Below are 19,003 nucleotides of genomic sequence, written 5' to 3' on the forward strand. Positions count from 1 at the left end.
ACTCAGATCGAAAAGGTTAATCACTTGGGCTGATTTGGTTTTATAAATCTTTCAAATAATCTCATCACATCTCAACATCACGAACATGATCATTCAAGTATAATTAATTTTTAATTTTTAATTTTTTATCTAATTATTATCTAATTATTACAATTTTTTTCAAACTTTCAAACAAAATATAAAAAAATAATTCAACTTTTTTAAATCCAAAAAGAAATTATATTAAAAAAAATTAAATTCTAATATTGTTTTAACTTTATAATTTTTTTATTTAACTTTTTCTATCTCATTTTTTTAAATCTCATAAAAATCAATTCAAACTATTTCATTAATTATTATTTACAAATTATTTTATTATTATTTATAAATCTCTCATCTCATTTGTGTAAAAGCCGGACCACTATCTTCTTTCAATATATACGTTTAATTTCTTGTTTAAGACAAGAATCAAGTGAATGTACGTCGTCCTTAATTTGGAAAGCGTTGAGTTGCCACTTACTCATTACGTAGCATATTGGTTAATGGGAGTGGGGGAGTTGGCAATTTTCTAGTTTATAAGAATAGTATTAAATTCTTAATAAAAATTAATGGGAGCAATATAAATTTATCTCAAAGAACATCATGTTTCAACCACATACATTATCTAAGTTTACATGATAATAGAAAAATATCAATACAATGTAAAGATATTACGTTTCTAGACATCAAGTCTTGAGGATATCAATATACCACAAAATTATTATATCAAACATATCATATAATATGGACTTAAGAATAAATAGCATGCCCACATTTAATTTCTAAAACTCATAAATCACATGAATATATACGTAAAGTATTTCCCAAAATATATATTTCAACCATTACGAAATTTACACAATTTCCACAAGTACCAAATTACTAGCAATGTAGCCAAAATTTATACGAGTTTTAAAGTAAACAATATCAAGCAAAAGCAACCAATTTTTATCAAAAAGAAAAAAAAAAACCATTAATTAATTAAAGAACCACTTTATCTCGTTTGCTAATCCAACGTCCAGCCAAAGTTCCTCGAGTTAATGAAATAGATACCTAGAACCTAGTCGTTGACCATAAAGAAAGATATCAATGCTCCTCACCCCATGAATAGACATGCTCTAACTTATCCACATATATAGTTTTTTTTTTTCTTTTTTTAAGCAAGATTGGATTAAAGAAGAAGAAACAGCATACAAAGTAGTCTTGGAGACTGAAAATTAACAAATTACATCATTATTGGGAGGCTTCCCACTATGAAATTGTAGAAATGATTGGGGAATATGGAATTGGGGAATATTATCAAAAACTTGCGTTGCCGCTATCTACTACATTAAGTTATGCGCGCATCAATTTTGTAATCGATAAATTTTCCTTGCCTTATATTCTTTGAATGACTCAAGGTGATGTCTGATGTTGTTGATTATTGGATCCATGATCCATTCTTGGATTGCTGAGGCGTTGGAGATTTCTTGAATAGTGACTTTTGAATTGCCTTCTAAGGTTATTTTTTCAAGCTTCAATTTTTCTGCTTCTTTAACGGCCATTAAAGCTGCAGATGCTTCTCCAACATTTGAGCTTACCTTGCTGATGAGATCGGTTTTTGCAAATAGGAACTCCCCGTTGTCTGCCCAACAAAGAGATGCAAGAATAGATCCTTCCTTTCTTGTGGCAACATCGAATGTGATGAGATGATATCCATCAGGTTGTCTTTCTTCATATTCCTCAATATAGTTTTCTCGTCCTGCCCATGCTCTTGTGTACTGTTTAACAAACTTAAAAACAATTTCTACAACACAGAAATTGAGGGAGTTGCAATATCATGTTCAAGCTTATTCCTTATGAACCAAAGATGATCCATTGCCACAGTTGCAAAAATCTAGAAATCATGTTGCTCTTCTTCAGGTATTTTTAGAATGTTGGAAGGGTTAATTATTATGTTGATCCAGTTGGATATCGGTTGGCTTGAGGGAGGTATCAATCGGCCACTTGGAGTGTCTCCACATTACTCTAGAGAAGATGCAATTAAGGAAGAGATGAGGGAGATCTTCAGGTTCGGTTTTGCAAAGGGGGCATCAAATTTGATCTTCATCAAGAGGAATAACGTTACTGATCTTGGTTTTTGTGGGGACAATGTTATGGCTAATTTTTCAAATGAGCAATTTTAATCTATCCTGAATTTTCATCTTCCATAGGGATTTCCAATTGATGGGCAGGTTGCTAGTAGAAAAGATGTCATTCTAATGAACCAATGCTACATAGGCTGATTTTACAGAGAATTTTCCATAGGCATGATGGAGCCAATAAGTCTTATCGGGTATGTGCTAGAAGTTATGGTTGGCTAAGGGAATTTTTTGGATTTCTCTAGTGGTATTCTATGAAAAAAGGGTATTCAAGAGGAGGGTATTCCAACACCTTGGCTCTTCTAAGATGAGCTCTGAAATAGTAGTGATCAACAATATTAATAATGGGATGTGGTTCAGGGACATTGGTTGATAGAATAGGAATCCAATGATCAATCCAAACTCGTGGTGGCTCCATTATTGATTTGATAACAAAAACTAGATTTTAAGAAATCCCTTTGTTTTAAAAGACTTATCCAAAACCTGGAGTTCGATGACTTGGGGGCTACCTCTAGAAAAGAGTTTGAACTTAGGTATTTCTTTGAAATAACTTCTTTCCAAAGGTTGTTGGATCCATTGATGAAAGTCTAAGCTAGTTTGGAGATGAGGGCTAAATTGAATATGGAACCCTGTTTCAAGCCAAGACCACCCATTGATTTAGGCAGACAAATCGAATTCCAAGATTTTGGGATAAGCTTCTTTTTTTGGTTGTCTGCATATCCCCACCAAAACCTCCTTAGCAGAGTATCAATTTTTTTGCCATTATCTTGGGGAAGAGAAAGGTGAACATGACATAAGAGGGAAGCGAGCTTGCCACTGATCTAATGAGGACAGTTTTTGAAGCTTGAGAAAGAATTTTTATCTTCCAACCTTGAAGTTTGGTTTGGATTTTATTGATGAGGCCGGAAAGAAATTTCTTCTTTTCAACACCATTAGTGAGGGGCATGCCCAAATATTTAGAATTTGGAGGTGAAGTTCTGAAGTCAAAGAAACTTTTAACAGTATTGATATTATCAGGATTAATGTTGGCACTGAAATGAAGAGAGGATTTCATGTGATTAATATTTTGTCCTAACCATGAATTATAAGTGGTAATACAGTCTGTAAAGGCTTGGGCGGTATGAGAATTGGCCGTATCAAAAAGGAATAGATCATCAGCCTAAAGCAAATGGGATAGGGAAGGCCTCTCTCTTGACATTTTTATGCCTCTAAGACAGCCAAGATTTTCTTTAAGAGTGATGAGTCTGGAGAGCACTTCAGTGCCAAGAATGAAAATGAAAGGAGATAGGAGATTTCCATGCCTTAAACCTCTCGAGGGTTGAAAGAAACCATGTAGAGATCCATTGATAATAACAGAGTAGGAAATAGTAGAAATGCATTCTTTAATCCAATGGATCCATTTATGATTGAAGCTAATGTGGTGAAAAACATCCAGAATGAATGTTCATTCCATAGAAACAAAAACTTTTGCCATATCAATTTTAATAGCCACAGTGCAAGTTCTGGTTCTTCTTTTTTTCGTGAGATGGAAAATCCCTTGAGTCAAGATCGTGTTTTCTTGAAAGAATCTATTTGGCAAGAAAACAGATTAATAAGGGGATATGATACTTGGCAGAATAGCTTTAAACCTCTTTGCAAGGATTTTTGCTATAATTTCAAAACAAATATTAAAAATACTAATAGGTCTAAATTGATTGATATTATTTGAATTTTCCACCTTAAGAATTAAAGCTAAATTGATATGATTGAACTCTTTTGGGAATAAAATAATTATAATAATATCAAAACGTGATAAAGAGTTGTCAAATCAATCTGCATCATAAAAAAGAAAGAAAAAACAAAAGAAGTTCAAATTAATTAGTTACATTATTGGGGTCTCGTCGTCTCGATGTATTATAAAGACAAAAAGAAAATAACATTATAAATTGTTCTTCTTACAATTAACTTAATTAGATTAGATATATCAGTTGACCAAGTCTTTGCAGCAAAGCATCTCTACAACCCGGGTCATGGTGGGCCTATCATCCTTGTCTTCAGCAACGCATTGCAAAGCCACCTTGAGCAGAAGTTCCATCTTAGCCGAGTCATATCTGCCGGCCATGCTTGGATCTATAATCTCCTCAATATTCCACGACTCCCATGAAGCTTCACCAGCAGCATGCATGATCTTCTCCCTCACCAGCGTGTCCAATCTAGTATGCTCTTTCGCCCCTCCGCCACCAGAGCTATGCTGCGTACCTGTGGGGCTCTTTCCAGTAACCATTTCCAGCACCACAATCCCATAGCTATAGACATCAACTTTAGAGGTGATAGGAAGATTATAAACCCATTCAGGGGCCATATAACCTCTAGTTCCTCTCATCTTTGAGAAGCTTGAATGATCATGCTCACTTCTATTCAGTAGTTTAGACAGACCAAAATCTGCTACCTTTGGTTGATAGTTGGAGTCCAAGAGTATGTTATGAGGCTTTACATCACAATGTAAAACCCACTCTAGGCACTCTTCATGCAAATAAGCTAGGCCTTTCGCTGTGCCCACTGCAATATCAAACCTCTTTTTCCAATCAAGTTCCTTAGAAGTAAGTTTTTCTGCCAAGGATCCATGCTCCATGTACTCGTACACCAGAAGCCTATGCTTTCTCTCTACGCAGTATCCCCAGATGTCTATCAAGTTCATGTGGTTAAGCCTCCCAATGGTATTTACTTCTGCTAGGAATTCGGCTTCACCTTGGTTAGCTTCGTCGAGTCTTTTGATTGCTGCAACTCGCTTATCGGGCAGTATACCTTTGTATACTACCCCACCCCCTCCTCGTCCAATCACTTCAACGAATCCCCGTGTGGCCTTTTTCAGCTCAGAAAACTTGAATCGCTTGAATCTCGACATCAGGAGGTATCCCTCTGCAACTGGGTCGGAATTCTTACTGCTCATGAACAAGGAAAAGAACACCAGGAAAATGCAGGTTACCTCTAGGCCTCCCACTGCAGTAGCAAACCAAAGCAAAAGCTTCACTGTCTTATTTTCATACGTTCCTCTAACTTGCCTGCTAAGTTCGGCTGTGCAATTCAACCTTGATTCGGCGGCATCCAGCGTCTTATTATAGACAAAACCAGCTCTGGGTACTTTTAAATAAAAGTCACCTTCAAAATTTGGTGTGAGTTGTCCATTGAATAACTCATACTTGGGGTAACATAAATAGTCACCGTCAGCTGCGCTAAATTTAAATTGGAAACCTTTGCAACCACACGTCGTCAGGCATTCGTTTTTACAGTGTTGTAAGGTCACATTAGGCTGGAACTCCATATCATAGCCATAGAACTCAACACGAGAAAGTTGGACAAAACTAGACAGCTTTTCATGACTCTGATTGCAAGGGAGATTGAAGTCTGCTTCACACCCAAAAGACCAATCAGTTGGATCTTTGATCTTGAATCCCTGCAAGCAAGAGCATCTCCTGCCGGAAGCATGATCATAACTACAAACACTATTGGGCCCACATATGCCATGAATCGTGCATGGATGCGACACCGCTTGCCATTTGACAACCCAATCCCACCCTTCATTCACTGCTTCCAGGCTGTATAATCGAAGGTTACCATCACGATCAAGAGTTAATCTTCTGTGAGTTTTCACACCAAAATCTGTAGCTAGGATCTCCAAATGATCGGATGACCAGAAATAGCCCAACTCGTTCAGTACTGCAGCTCTACTAGAGTTGTACATAGACCTTCCGGCTAGTCCAGGATTACTAAGCCATGGATCAGGCCAGTAGAGACTGGATACAACAGGACCTTGGTATAACAGACTAAGGACATTATCGTTGTCAAAAAATAGCTTATAGTAGCCAGAAGAATAGTCTACTTTACCTGATTTTGATACAAGGGTTGAGATCCTGGTTAATGTTTGTTGAGGAAGAAGAGTATCTGTTGGTGAATCAAAGCTCTGCCAGATGACGCCACTCTGAGAATGATTTAGAACAAGATTTCCAGTGTTTTGGAGCTTTAGTTGCAATTTCGAGGACTCTAAAGTGGTCGAGGCTGCTGTTCTGGTAGCCCAAACGGTTATACCGACAGAGTTTGTTAGGCGAAGCTTGCCATCTTTTGAAAGCGAAAGCTGTGAACCTGTTCCATCAACCGGATCATCTCGGTTTGCCATCCAAACAACGGTCGGAGCTGAGGACCTTGTCAACCATATGGCAAAGCAGAAAGCGTTTTCACCGACCGGGAAAAATCCCGCAGAGAAATCACCATTGAGAGAAACCAGTTTGTCGCTTGGGTTCTCAACAGATAAAGATGAACCTCTGAGAACGTCAAATGTTTTTGATGATGAAGATAGGAGAGGAGTTTGGATGAGCATAAGAAGAAGGAAGAAAATTGAGATATCCATGATGAGAATGCAAGAGGGTTACATAGTCGAGATCATCTTTCTACTTTCTGAGTCTTTATCTAAGGTACTGATAGATGCATATATAGGAGAAGAATGCAAATGTTCGCCATTTGTTTTCCCAGCCCACTTGTTAATAAACTAAAACGAACGTTTGCAAGACCACTCCTCAGACAAAGACTATGGGTGTGAAACCTCGACCGGAAATCACTTATTATTGTACGTCAGTGTTGATTTTTCGAACTCAATGGAGATTTTAAGATTGTTGACGTGTCTTTTTCGTTTATAACGTCATTACTTCGACACGAAAGAAATCGATTGAAATCTTAACTCTTAATTAGTAGTGAATACTTATTTTATTAGTTTTTTTTAAATTTAAATTTAAAATTTAAAATCTTATAATTTTTAACCGTATTAATAATTGATACGAATTAAATTTTTTATAAATTTTTTTACCAAACTTCATCATGTAGTCAAAGTACATCATGTCATCATGTAGTCAAAGTACAGCTTAAAACCTGATTAATTATATATGCCGGCCTTGCTCGATGGTGCAAGTTTACGTTGACTCTCGCTTAGGGTTATAATCTGATTAATGTTAATGTTATGGACAAGTATAAATTTATTTGACAAAAAAGTTAATTCCACTATAAAAATTTGAGTTTTTTTTCTTCTTCATTTTTTTTTACACAGTGAAATCTACTTTTTTGTAAAAATTCTGTGTAAAACTTATAAATTTGAGACTTATATATATATATATATCATTATTCTATATATATATATATATCATTATTCTCTTTTGTGTATATATATATATACATTAGGTGAAACTAACATGCAATTCATCTTTGCTTAATTTATATTTATTTTTTTTTTTTTGTTAAGAACTAATTTTTCCTTAATAAGGACGTAATGTTTTTGGTTAATTAAATAACAATGTAATATTTATGTAATTTATAAATAATTACACGTTGTAATATATTATAAAATAATAGCATTAATAGAAGCTATAACATGGTCTTATAAATAAACAATATCGCTCATAGTTTTATGAAAGTTGTTTGAGATAATTTTAATTCTAGGATGACAATCCAGCATTTTCCTCATCTTGCATTGCCTCACGTTAGTAAGCTTTCTATTTTCTCTCTCTCTCTCTCTAAGATTCACATCTCTCTCCCTCTCACATGAAATTTCTTCTAAGTATATAGTTTTGAAAGTGCAGTCCGTGGTTTGTGGGTCTTGTGGATCTCTCCTGCGATTTTAGTTTGTAGTTGGTGCTGCGATTGTTTGGCATTTTTTTTAGATTTGTGATACATCGGTAAACTCACTGCCTTGTCCCTCATTGTTTTTCATCCACAATATCCTTCCACTTCCTGACCAAAACAAAACCATCGCAATAAATCTTAAACAACTTTCTCCAACACTTGCACTATCATGTGCAAGATTAGAAACGAAAAAAATAAGAACATTTGTACATATATTTCTTAAATTTTGATCGTTCAAAACCTAACAAATAGCTTCACCAATCTCTGGACATCGCTTGATGAATGCTTTCGCAATCGATCCACATGCCTTCCTATATCAGTCTCCTATAATTCAAAATAACAATAAATGAATAAATATTAGATAATTGTTATAATTCGAAGAGATTAATTTAAAAATACCAAGAAAAATCTGGTAGCATAATTTACCTTGAGTGCCTGAAATGTTATATCCATGTCCGCTAGACTTTGAAGCAATTCAACCAAAGAATCATCAGACGGACTCATAGAAGCGAATCCAAACCAAAGAGAAAATCAAACTCAGAAAAATAAAATTGAAATATAAACGAAACAATTATTAGAAAGAAAGGAAAAAAACCTGGTCAGGATCTTTGAGGTGCTCCTTAATTTCCAGAGTTTTTGTCTGCTCGTCATCGAACAAACCACTATAGGGATCCAAATCTCCAACGTACTCGCCTTCTACGGACTGCGGCCTCATCGATGACCCTCCTTTCCCTTCGTGGCCTCTACTATCCTTCCCAGCCTTAGCCTTCGCCTCGCGATGATTATTAGGCCGCAGGTTGTCTACGTCGTCGCAGTTTTGGCACCAAGGCTGCCCCATTCGAAAGGAGAAAATGAGATCCCCATCAGAGGCACGAATCATCGAAATCCCCATTCGGACAAAACGAAAGGAGCACACAAATCTGAGAAGTAGGAAAAAGCTTAACTGGATTTTGGGGGATGGGTAAGGGAGTGCAGAAGAAAGTGATTTTTGTTCCTTTTATTATCCCTATTTTTTTTTCACAGTTAACAGACAGATTTAGAGGAAGGCATTAACTTTAACGGAAAAAGAACAAAATCTATTAAAACAAGAAATTTCTGTTAGATAACCACTTTATATATATAAAGATATTGGCTCTAGGAAAAAATAAATAACTAAAAATATAGCATATAGCCGATGATCGATCAAAGTGCATGGCCATGTGGGGCTCGGGCCAACCTATATATGCAAGAGAAAGTCTACTATACCGCCTCAAGTTAACACATCCATATGATCGCTGGTTAAAATTAATTTTTTTATTTATTTAGTGATTAAGGAAGTGATTTTAAATGTATTGGTATATTTTTTTATTTTTTAAATGTATTTAAATATGTTAAAAAAATGTGAAAAAAAAAAGAAAAAAAAAATTTACACTGAACAGTATGTCCAACAATCAAGATAGAGCGGCATAGTAGTCGCATCCGATATATAAATATAATATAATATAAGATTGAAGAAAAATGAGACTTCTTAAATATTCTTCTGGCACATGGATTTTTGAATGACATTATAATTAATAACCCCACACACACACACATATAATATTTGTGGGGCCAGTTTGAGACTTTGCTGAATTATTTTTTGGGTCAACTGTTGAATAACGAAAACGACCTATTTAGTATATATATGGTTGGATGTTTCGATCCCCCCAAACTTTGTTCTAAAATATTAATTACATTCAATTTTTAGTTAATACATGGTGTAGTACTCCAATGTGGCCGTGGTCTATATAATATTGAGAGGCCGGTTTTGTTTTTTGTTTTTAATTATTATTTAAGGTGATCTCAATGAATGAATAAAAAATGTACTTTGCACAAGCTTCAAAACACAATTAGTTTTCTACCTAAGTGCGCGGTAGACAAAACACAATTAGTTTTCCCTGCTCCCTCTTCTCTTCTCTCTTTTTTTTTTTTTTTTGGTTTTGTTTGTTTTTTCGTTCACAATAGGGCAAAATGTAGATCTGTTATTCTCCAGAGCCAAATGACCACCACGCGCTTCACCGCAAGATTCCCAAGGCGTCGATCCTTCATACAGACAAAGAATCTCGCTGAACAGAGAGGCAAGTGAGCCACATGCGTGGTTCAAAGTGAGCGCGTGACATCCACGTGCCACTGCAAGGGGAGCTCTATTGCAACCAAGTGCGACTTTTTTGGAAACAGGGTCATCGATTTCTTCAAACCTAACATTCCGCCGTAGTTCCAGGGTGGCATGTGCTTCACGCGCCACCACAGTCTCAGTATTTACATTTTTTATTTCCTCTAAGATTGTAAATACATATTTATAACTTTTCAAATTGTAATTCGTTATTCTTCCATGTATCTTTTACATTTTTTATTATTTCCTTTGTTTTAGGTTAAAATAATAAATAAAAACACAGTCTATTGAATTTTATCTATTGAGTGTGTCCTCTACTTCATTTAGATAGAGTGTGCGGTTGTTTTAATTCTGTTTTAGGGCAGAATGTGTGGTTTGTTAAATTTGTCTTATGATAGAGTGTTGTTGTCTCTCAGACTGTTTGTCTGTAGAAAATTACAGCAATAGACTAGACTATTTTAGTCATAAAGAAATTTGTGTATTGAGGAGCCTTAAAAGTAGTTATTGACTTATATTTTGTATGTCTTTGATTAAAGTTGTAATGTTTCGTTATGAATGAATGGAGCTTGTTCTATTTTAAAAAAAATAATAATAAGTTTTTACTAAAAATAAATAAATAAAAAGGCACAAATACAACTTGTTCTCAAAGTGGTTAGAATAGACTGAGTTTTATTATATACAAGTAAGTTTGCATACTAATTTATTTACTAATATTGTTGCCTTCATATTTTAAATTTAATTTAGTACTGTTTTTAATAAAATCTATTTTCTGACCAATCATATTAAATAGGTGCACGTATTAACACGCAAAATTACTTACAATTAGATTTTTTCAAATAAACCAGGGCACTTTGCACCAGCTTCAAAGCACAACACGTTTTTCTTTTTCTAAGCGCAATACGTTTTGAAGCGGTCACAATATTACCAGGCAAATTAAGGATACCTATTTAATTACCATGTCTGAAATCAGGCTTTATTTTGTTCCACCCACGGTAATTTTTGTAGTTTAATGGTAACCTTTTGTTTCGTAAAAGTCTAATTTTAATTTGGATGCATTTTGGTGGCATGCACTATTGTCAGATATATATCAATAAATGAAATGAGATGTGATGATGATTTGTTAAAACTTTTCAAAAACTTTTGACAATTATTTTTTTAAATATCACTCAAATAAAAGTTACTTTTCAATTTTTTTATATAAACATTACAACCTTTTCCTTACCATGCCAGGAAATATGCCGCATTTATATATCGGGAAATTACGCTTATCTAAGAAAATAGGTAAAAGTCTTCATTTCTATTTGCGAGAATTTGATAACGATGCTACTTGTCAATCTTAATAGTTGAATTGAAATATGTTGGTCTTAGATATCGTTTGGATAGTCAGATGAGATAAAAAAATATATAAATAGTAATAAAATAATTTATAAATAGTAGTAAAATAATTTATAAATAGTAATAAAAGAGTTTGTAAATAATAGTAAAATGGTTTATGAATAGTAATAAAATAGTTTGAGTTAAGATTTTTATTGAATTATAAGAAATGAGTAAAAAAATTAAATAAAAATATTATAAAGTTAAAATACTGTTATAATACAATTTCTTAATATAATTTTTATTTAGAAATTTAAAAAAATTGAATTGTTTTTTTATATAGAAGTTGAAAATTTTGTAATAATTAGATAAAAAAGTATGAAATAGAAATTAAAAAGTGATTATATTTTATTGGTGTTTAGATGTTGATATGATATGAATGAGATGAGATAGATAAATTGCTTATCCAAAACAGGACCTAAGAGCATTAGTATTGGCATCATCAAAGTCATCTCCAAAATTTAACTAAAATTATATATTTTTCATAAATTCAAAACCATTCAAGCTATAACCCCATATTGCATTAGTCAAAATAATAATGTAATATTATTATTTTTCCTACGCTAACCATATATTAATTAATAATTTTATTTTTTACTTAAATTATTGTTTCCCAATTAATTTTTTTCCTCAACCTAATTATTCAACAAATACATTTTAAAATAAAACATGAGAAATATTAAAGTAGTTGGGTTTATATTTTAAAATAAAATATTACTTTTGAAGATGAATACTAGTACATTTTAGAAATATTGTAGCTCATAGTTGAAGTCACTAGTATTTGACTACTCCAATGTAGATGATTTCATTTCTATTTCTTTAAATTTTGAAGACGAACTGGACTTTGGCCAGTGCTCTAACATTGGCATTGGATTGATCATCCTATTCTTCAAATTTTGACTAATATGTAACTTTTTCACTTTTAGCTAATCATTCAAAACTTGAAGTCTACATTGGATTAGTCATTACACTTTCTATAATAATAAAATATTATTTTTTTTATTTTTATATTTTTTAATTAATTTTTATTTTTTAATTACTTGTTTATTTTATTTTCATAATCTTCAATAATTTTTAACAATCATATTCATTTTTATTTTCGCAATCCAACAATCTATAATATAATAATCTCATATGTATATAGATGGTAAAATCTCATATATAAATAAAAATCTCATATCTATATTATAATAATCTCAAAAAATACTTTTAAATTTGCTATAGTTTTTTTCATAGTTGAAAAGAAGAATGAATTTATTATAACTTATATTTTAAATGAAAATAATTTAACTAATTCAATATAGAGTAAATATGAATAATATTTATTAAATTTAAAAATAAAAAGGCATTTAACTAATCCAATATCAATACTCGCGCCTAAACTAGTGCCTCTCTATTTTAGGGTGGATTGTCGTGGAATTAACTTGTGGTGATTCATGAGACCAAACTCTACCATTTTGGAACCTAGATAGTTTAATACATATAACCACGACTTTCAATGGAATTAGCGTGGGGTTGGAGGATTGTTGCTCAAAACACTCAAAGAGGTGATTTTTTTTTATTGGTCCCTCTATTGACTTACTTTTCCTCTTTTGTAACACCTCGTTCTTCCGTGGATAAGCATGAAAGTCACTTTCAGAAATTTCAAGGATCGACCTAGTGAGGCTATGCCATTCTCAATACCACTAACTCAACCCACCAACAAACTGAAATCTACCAACTGAGCTCCATCGCCATCAATACCCCACCAATCATTCCCACCAAAACCCCAACCAACCAAATCCTTCCCAACAATGTCAATAGAAAAGGAAAAAGAAAGTCTAGAATCACTCATTGAACGTACAAAGGTTAACTTGGGATGATATTATTCTAGTTCCTGAAGCAGACACAGTAGCAAATATCTCCAACCATGCACTGATAAGTTAGTCTCTTCCAAAAATTTGAACAAGCATATTTATTGTTAGAGAAATATATAATAATGTAATAAAAATTACAATAAAATTAACATTTAAACGAAACCAATTTGGATTGAAGTACAGAAATATCACTCTTTTTAAGAAGATTCAAGCCCTTTTACGATGTACAAAGTCTCAAATTAACTGGTACAGTAGAACTCTTCTTAACTTAACTCCTCCAGGATACAACAGTCTAACTAATCGTCGTATAGTCCGAACTAATTCTGCATAAGAAGTTAAGTTCAAAGCTCTACCAAAAGAACACATCTCATTTTTTTCTCAAGTAAACGCCATACCCATACCAAAAGACCAAACAAATATATATATAAACGGGACAAAGAATGACTCTGGACGTAATGGACATAACAGGAAAAAGATTTAAGGCGCCAACGTCCAGATGTAATAAGGGCTTAACGATCAAAAACAATAAAGTAAAACTAAAGACCATAATAAAGACAAGCCCATTAACCAACGGCTACTAAAGCCAACAGAAATAAAAGAAATTATTAAAAATACTAACATATCTCTCTATTTTTAATAATAAAAAAATATATATAAGAGATACTTCTAAACTAAGAATTATTATTATGCATCATGAAGGTATGCTCTGTATTGAACCCTCATTTAGTGAAATAAAAACTTTTACTCCAGAGTCAGTAGTAGTCTTAGACTTAAACTATGACTACTTAAGATAAATAAAGAATTATTACTCAATACAATAATCCAGGTGTTAACATGAGATTTATTAGCGCATTATGGCCTTGTACTAATCCCGATTTCATGAGTGTATTTGAGAATAAACCCAAATCTCATAGAGAGTGGCTCCACTCTCACACTCACATAGGTGAAATCTGTCAAGAGTGCTCCTGTAATTCTTACACCCTACTCACAAGAGATACAGAATTTCATTAAGAGTTTATCCAAAAACTCATCCTACATAACATTACAGGATAATGCACCCACATCATAGGAATGAGAAATAAAATAAATAATGCATTTCTTACAACCATAATATGATTCATTTTTCCCATTGAATCCGGTTCTCAGGATCTCTGGTCCCCAAGTTGGGTATCTTCATACATGGCTCATGAATTTATAGGTTTTAATCTCGTTCCCCTAGATGTATTCCAGACTTTTTCTCTTGTCAAGGCCTTTGTAAGTGGATCTGCAAGATTATCACAAGACTTAACATAATCACGATAATAACACCATCAGTCAAATAAGATCTTACAATACTGTATTTTTTTCTTATGGATCTAAATTTACCATTATAGTAACAGTTTTGTACTCTACCAATGGTAGCAATACGATCATAATAAATTAAAATTGGTAGAACTAGTTTTTCCCATAAGGGAATCTCATGTAATAAATCTCTCAACTAGTTTGCTTCCTCACTTGTTGAAGTTAAAGCTATAAGCTCAGCTTCCATAATTGAGTTAGCAATAATCGTTTGTTTTTTAGACTCCAACATCACCACTCAAGGTAAAAATATAACCAGTAGTTAAAAGAAAATCACCTGACAAGGTATTCCAATCAGCATCACTAAAACCTTCAAGTACAGCAGGATATCTTTTATAAAACAAGCCATAATATTTTGTACCAGATAAATATTTTATTATCTGATCCATTGCAAACCAATGGTCTCTTCTAGGTTTGGTAGTAAATCTACCAAGTACTCCTACCGCATAACCAATGTCATGTCTAGTACAATCAGCCGCATAGCTTAAACTCCCAATCATGCTAACATATTTCTCTTGATTAATCACATCATCATCTTCATTTTCAATAGAAAATAAATGAACACTAGAATCAAAAGGAGTAACAACATGCTTGCATCCAACATAATTATACTTATTCAATAATTTTTTTACGTAATGCGAATGATCAAGAAAAATACCATCACATGTTTTAGTGATTTTCATACTCAATATAAAATTAGCCTCACCAAGATCCTTCATATCAAAATGGTTACTAAACATGCTTTTTGTTTCATTTATGACATGCAAATTAGAACCAAATATCAATAAATCATCAACATATAGGCTAATAATAACATGTGAATTTTTCTAAGATTTATGATAAATACATTTATCACTTTCATTTGACTTATACCCATTTTCAATCATGCAAGAGTCAAATTTCTCATGCCATTGTTTAGGGGCTGTTTTAAGCCATATAGAGATTTTGTCAATTTACACACTTTGCTTTCTTGGTCAGGCTCTACAAAGCTTTCAGGTTGATCCATATAAATTTCTTCATCTAGGTCTCCATTTAAAAAAGTTGTTTTAACATCCATTTGATGAATCCTTAAATTAAAAATTGATGCAATGGCAATTAATAATCTAATGGATGTTATTATTGTAACTAGAGCAAAAGTATCAAAAAAATCAAGGGCAGCTTTTTGCTTAAAATCTTTTGCAACTAGTCTGGCCTTGAATTTTTCAACTCTTCCATCTGGTCTAAATTTTTTTCTAAGGACCCATTTACACCCTATGGATTTGCAACCTAGTGGTAATTCAACTAATTTCCAAGTTTTATTAGAAATTAGTGAATCCATCTCATCATCCACAGCCTCTTTCTAAAATACAAAATCAGGTGATGCTAAAACTTCTTGTAAATTTTTTGGATTTTCCTCAAAATTTTAAATATAATAATCGGGACTAAAATCTTTTTCAATTCTAACTCTCTTACTCCTTAACTCAAAAATTTCTTCACTTTCTAAAGAAGTAGAAGAACTAGTTTTAGAAAAATTATTTTTTCTAAATACTTGACCCCCCTATTTTTTTATTTAAAAAGAAATTTTTCTTCATGAAAAATTGCATCGCCTGATTCAAAAATAATTTTTTTCCAATATCAAAAAATTTATAGGCTGTGCTATTTTTTGCATATCCAAGAACGACACAAGTGGTAGTTCTAATACTCAATTTGGGCCTTTAAGGATCAATTAGCCTTACAAAGGCCAAACAACCCCAAATTTTAAAATATCCCAAATTTGGCTTATACCCTCTCCAAAATTCAAAAGGTATAGTTTTTGAATTTTTGTAAAGCACCCTATTTAAAACATGACAAACAGTTAAAACTGCTTCACCCCAAAAACTTTAAGGAGTGCTTGAATCAATAAGTATAGCATTCGTCAACTTAATCAACGTTCTATTTCTTCTCTCAGCCACACTCTTAGATGCAGGTGAGTATGGTGCAGTAGTTTCATGAATAATTCTCATGGACTGAACAAAAGTATTAAACTCATTTGAATCATACTCTCGGCCTCTATCACTTCTAAATCTTTTAATCTTTCTCCAAATTGATTTTCAACTTCATGGAAGAATTCTTTAAATTTTTCAAAAGCATCACTTTTATTTTTTAATAAATAAACATACGCATATTTTGAAAAATCATCAATAAAAGTGATAAAATATCTATTTCCTCCATAAGTTAAAATTCCTTCCAATTCACAAAGATCGGTGTGAATTATATCTAACAATTCCGTATTGTTTTCAACACTTCTATGAGGTCATTTTGTAATTTTTGCTTGATTACAAACTTCACATTTTTTAAAATCATTTATCAGTTTGGGAATTAATCCTAAACTACTCATGATAGCAACATATCTACTATTGATATGACTTAAACGTGCATGCCAAAAATCTAAAGAAGAAAGCATGTAAATAGAAACATTCGATACTTTATGCTTAACATTCAATTTAAACATATCATCACAAACATAACCATTGCCCACAAAAACTCAATTTTTCGTTATAACAAAATTATTGGATTCAATAGTTTGTTTGAAACCCACTTTGTTGAGTAAAAAACTTGACATCAAATTATTCCTCATATACGGTGCATAAAGCACATCTTTGAGAGTCAAAGTATACCCAAAGGTAAATTTCAGTTCGACTTCACTACTCCCAACATTAACCTTGGTTTTACTAGAATCACCAAGTGTAATATTTTTCTCTACTTTAGAAGGAGTATAATTTTTAAACAAACCTTTATCATAGCAGATATGCCTATTGACACCAGAATTTGCCCACCACCCTTCAACAAATTGAAATGGCTTATTGAGACGTCCACCGCTTTCCGTACACTTTTCGATTGTAGACTCCATTTGAATTCTCCTTAAATTGTTAGAGAAATATATAATAATGTAATAAAAATTATAATTAAATTAACATTCAAACTAAACCGATTTTGACTGAGGCATGGAAATATTGTTCTCTTTAAGGAGATTCAAATCCTCTGCGGTGTACAAAGTTTCAAATTAATAGGTACAACAGAACTCTTCTTGACTTGACTTTTTCAGCATACAACAGCACAATTGATCGTCGTATAACCCAATCAACTCTGCACAAGAGATTAAGCTCAAATCTCCACCAAAAGAACACATTTCTTTTATCTAAAAATACTCTAAAAAATATATTCTCTCTAAACTTATTTTTCTTATCTCATTTTTTTCTCAAGTAAACGCCACACCCATACCAAAAGACCAAACTAATATATATATATATATATATATATATATATATATATATAAACGGGACAAAGAACGACTCTGGACATAATGGACATAATGGGAAAAAAAAATTAAAGGCGCCAACGTCCAGATGTAATAAGGGCATAACAATAAAAAACAATTAAAGTAAAACTAAGGGGTCATAATAAAGACAAGCCAGTTAACCAATGGCTACTAAAGCCAACGGAAAGAAAATAAATTATTAAAAATACTAACATTTTTCATTTCACAATTCGTGCGATTTGGAGCTTCATAAAAGGACTTACCATTGAAGATTTAGGACCTAATGTATTCCTTTTCACTGTGAAAAATCGAGTTTTTTTACAAAGGCCTTGGAATTTTAAGGATTATCATATGGTGCTCAAAGAATGGCCTCCAAGTTTAAATCTTCAAGAAATAGACCTAATCCATTCGACTTTTTGGATCCAAATATATGGGTTACCCCTATAAATGATGACTGAAGACAATGCAGCAAAAATGGGAAGAGTGCTGGGTTATTTACTCGAAATTGATCAAGTTTTCCTTCCTACCAATGGGGTCAAACAATGTCTATGGATTCGTGCAGAAATTAACACAGAAAATCCCCTTTACGAAGGGTTCACTCTTCTGCACCCCAATCGTCAACCAACAAAGATCAGTTTTAAATCTGAACAGCTTTCGAAATTCTGTTACGGTTGTGGAAGAATTGGTCATCTTCTACAGTCATGCCATATTTTTCTCAATTCAGCGAAGGAACTTTTTTTCGGTCCTTGGATGAGAGTAGAGTCCCAACAGTTAAGAAGACATATGCTTTTCGAAGAAACCCAAAGAGACCAACAAAGCACCCTGGCCCTACATCTATCAGACCAAATGAACTTCATCCCTCTTACCCTTCTGCCAGTTCGCATTAAAGAATCAATCATCCCAATGTTTCATGAAGGTTCGGAAACAAGCAATCCAGCCATAAAGAACAACAGTTGAGCACCTGGGGAAAGGAAAATCGATTATTGTCAATACAGAAGAAGGCCAAATGAAGAAACTTTGTATCAAGAAGCTTTTCTCTGTACTACCAGGCGAAGAAGGAGAAACCCTATGGGGTAACACTGTTCATTCCAAATCACTGTATCAGGACTCAGTCATATCGCCACGTGGAATTGTTTCAACCCACCAGACAAAGGCTTTAGATCCCATTAAGGAGAGCAGCCAAAATTTTATGATCAATAATTTGAGCCTTGCGTCACCGACACATTTGTCTGCCAATGAACCC

General features: G+C 33.0%; 2 protein-coding genes across 2 annotated transcripts; both read right to left on the reverse strand.

Moving 5' to 3' along the window:
* Positions 1-4,101: 4,101 nt before the first annotated feature.
* On the reverse strand, positions 4,102-6,701 carry LOC121262168 (putative receptor protein kinase ZmPK1). The gene has a single exon (XM_041164572.1). It carries the CDS (start codon positions 6,520-6,522, stop codon positions 4,102-4,104), a length of 2,421 nt encoding a protein of 806 aa, XP_041020506.1. The 5' UTR covers positions 6,523-6,701.
* A 1,317-nt stretch (positions 6,702-8,018) lies between these two features.
* LOC121262169 (probable mediator of RNA polymerase II transcription subunit 26c) lies at positions 8,019-8,850 on the reverse strand. Its single transcript, XM_041164573.1, has 3 exons — positions 8,381-8,850; positions 8,211-8,280; positions 8,019-8,108 (listed from the first exon to the last, which is right to left on the reverse strand). Exons 1-3 carry the CDS (start codon positions 8,674-8,676, stop codon positions 8,019-8,021), a joined length of 456 nt encoding a protein of 151 aa, XP_041020507.1. The 5' UTR covers positions 8,677-8,850.
* Positions 8,851-19,003: the final 10,153 nt, after the last annotated feature.

Source organism: Juglans microcarpa x Juglans regia, chromosome 4S (assembly GCF_004785595.1).
Source record: "Juglans microcarpa x Juglans regia isolate MS1-56 chromosome 4S, Jm3101_v1.0, whole genome shotgun sequence".
Classification (NCBI taxonomy): domain Eukaryota; kingdom Viridiplantae; phylum Streptophyta; class Magnoliopsida; order Fagales; family Juglandaceae; genus Juglans; species Juglans microcarpa x Juglans regia.

What these genes read in the sequence shown, in the direction of transcription:
- LOC121262169 (XM_041164573.1), bottom strand. Translation starts at nt 8,676, where the DNA reads ATGGGGATTTCGATGATTCGTGCCTCTGATGGGGATCTCATTTTCTCC. An exon ending in CACCTCAAAGATCCTGACCA is followed by an intron (nt 8,281 to 8,380) that starts GGTTTTTTTCCT and finishes TTCTATGAGTCC; the next exon opens with GTCTGATGATTCTTTGGTTG. An exon ending in TAACATTTCAGGCACTCAAG is followed by an intron (nt 8,109 to 8,210) that starts GTAAATTATGCT and finishes TTTGAATTATAG; the next exon opens with GAGACTGATATAGGAAGGCA.
- LOC121262168 (XM_041164572.1), bottom strand. Translation starts at nt 6,522, where the DNA reads ATGGATATCTCAATTTTCTTCCTTCTTCTTATGCTCATCCAAACTCCT.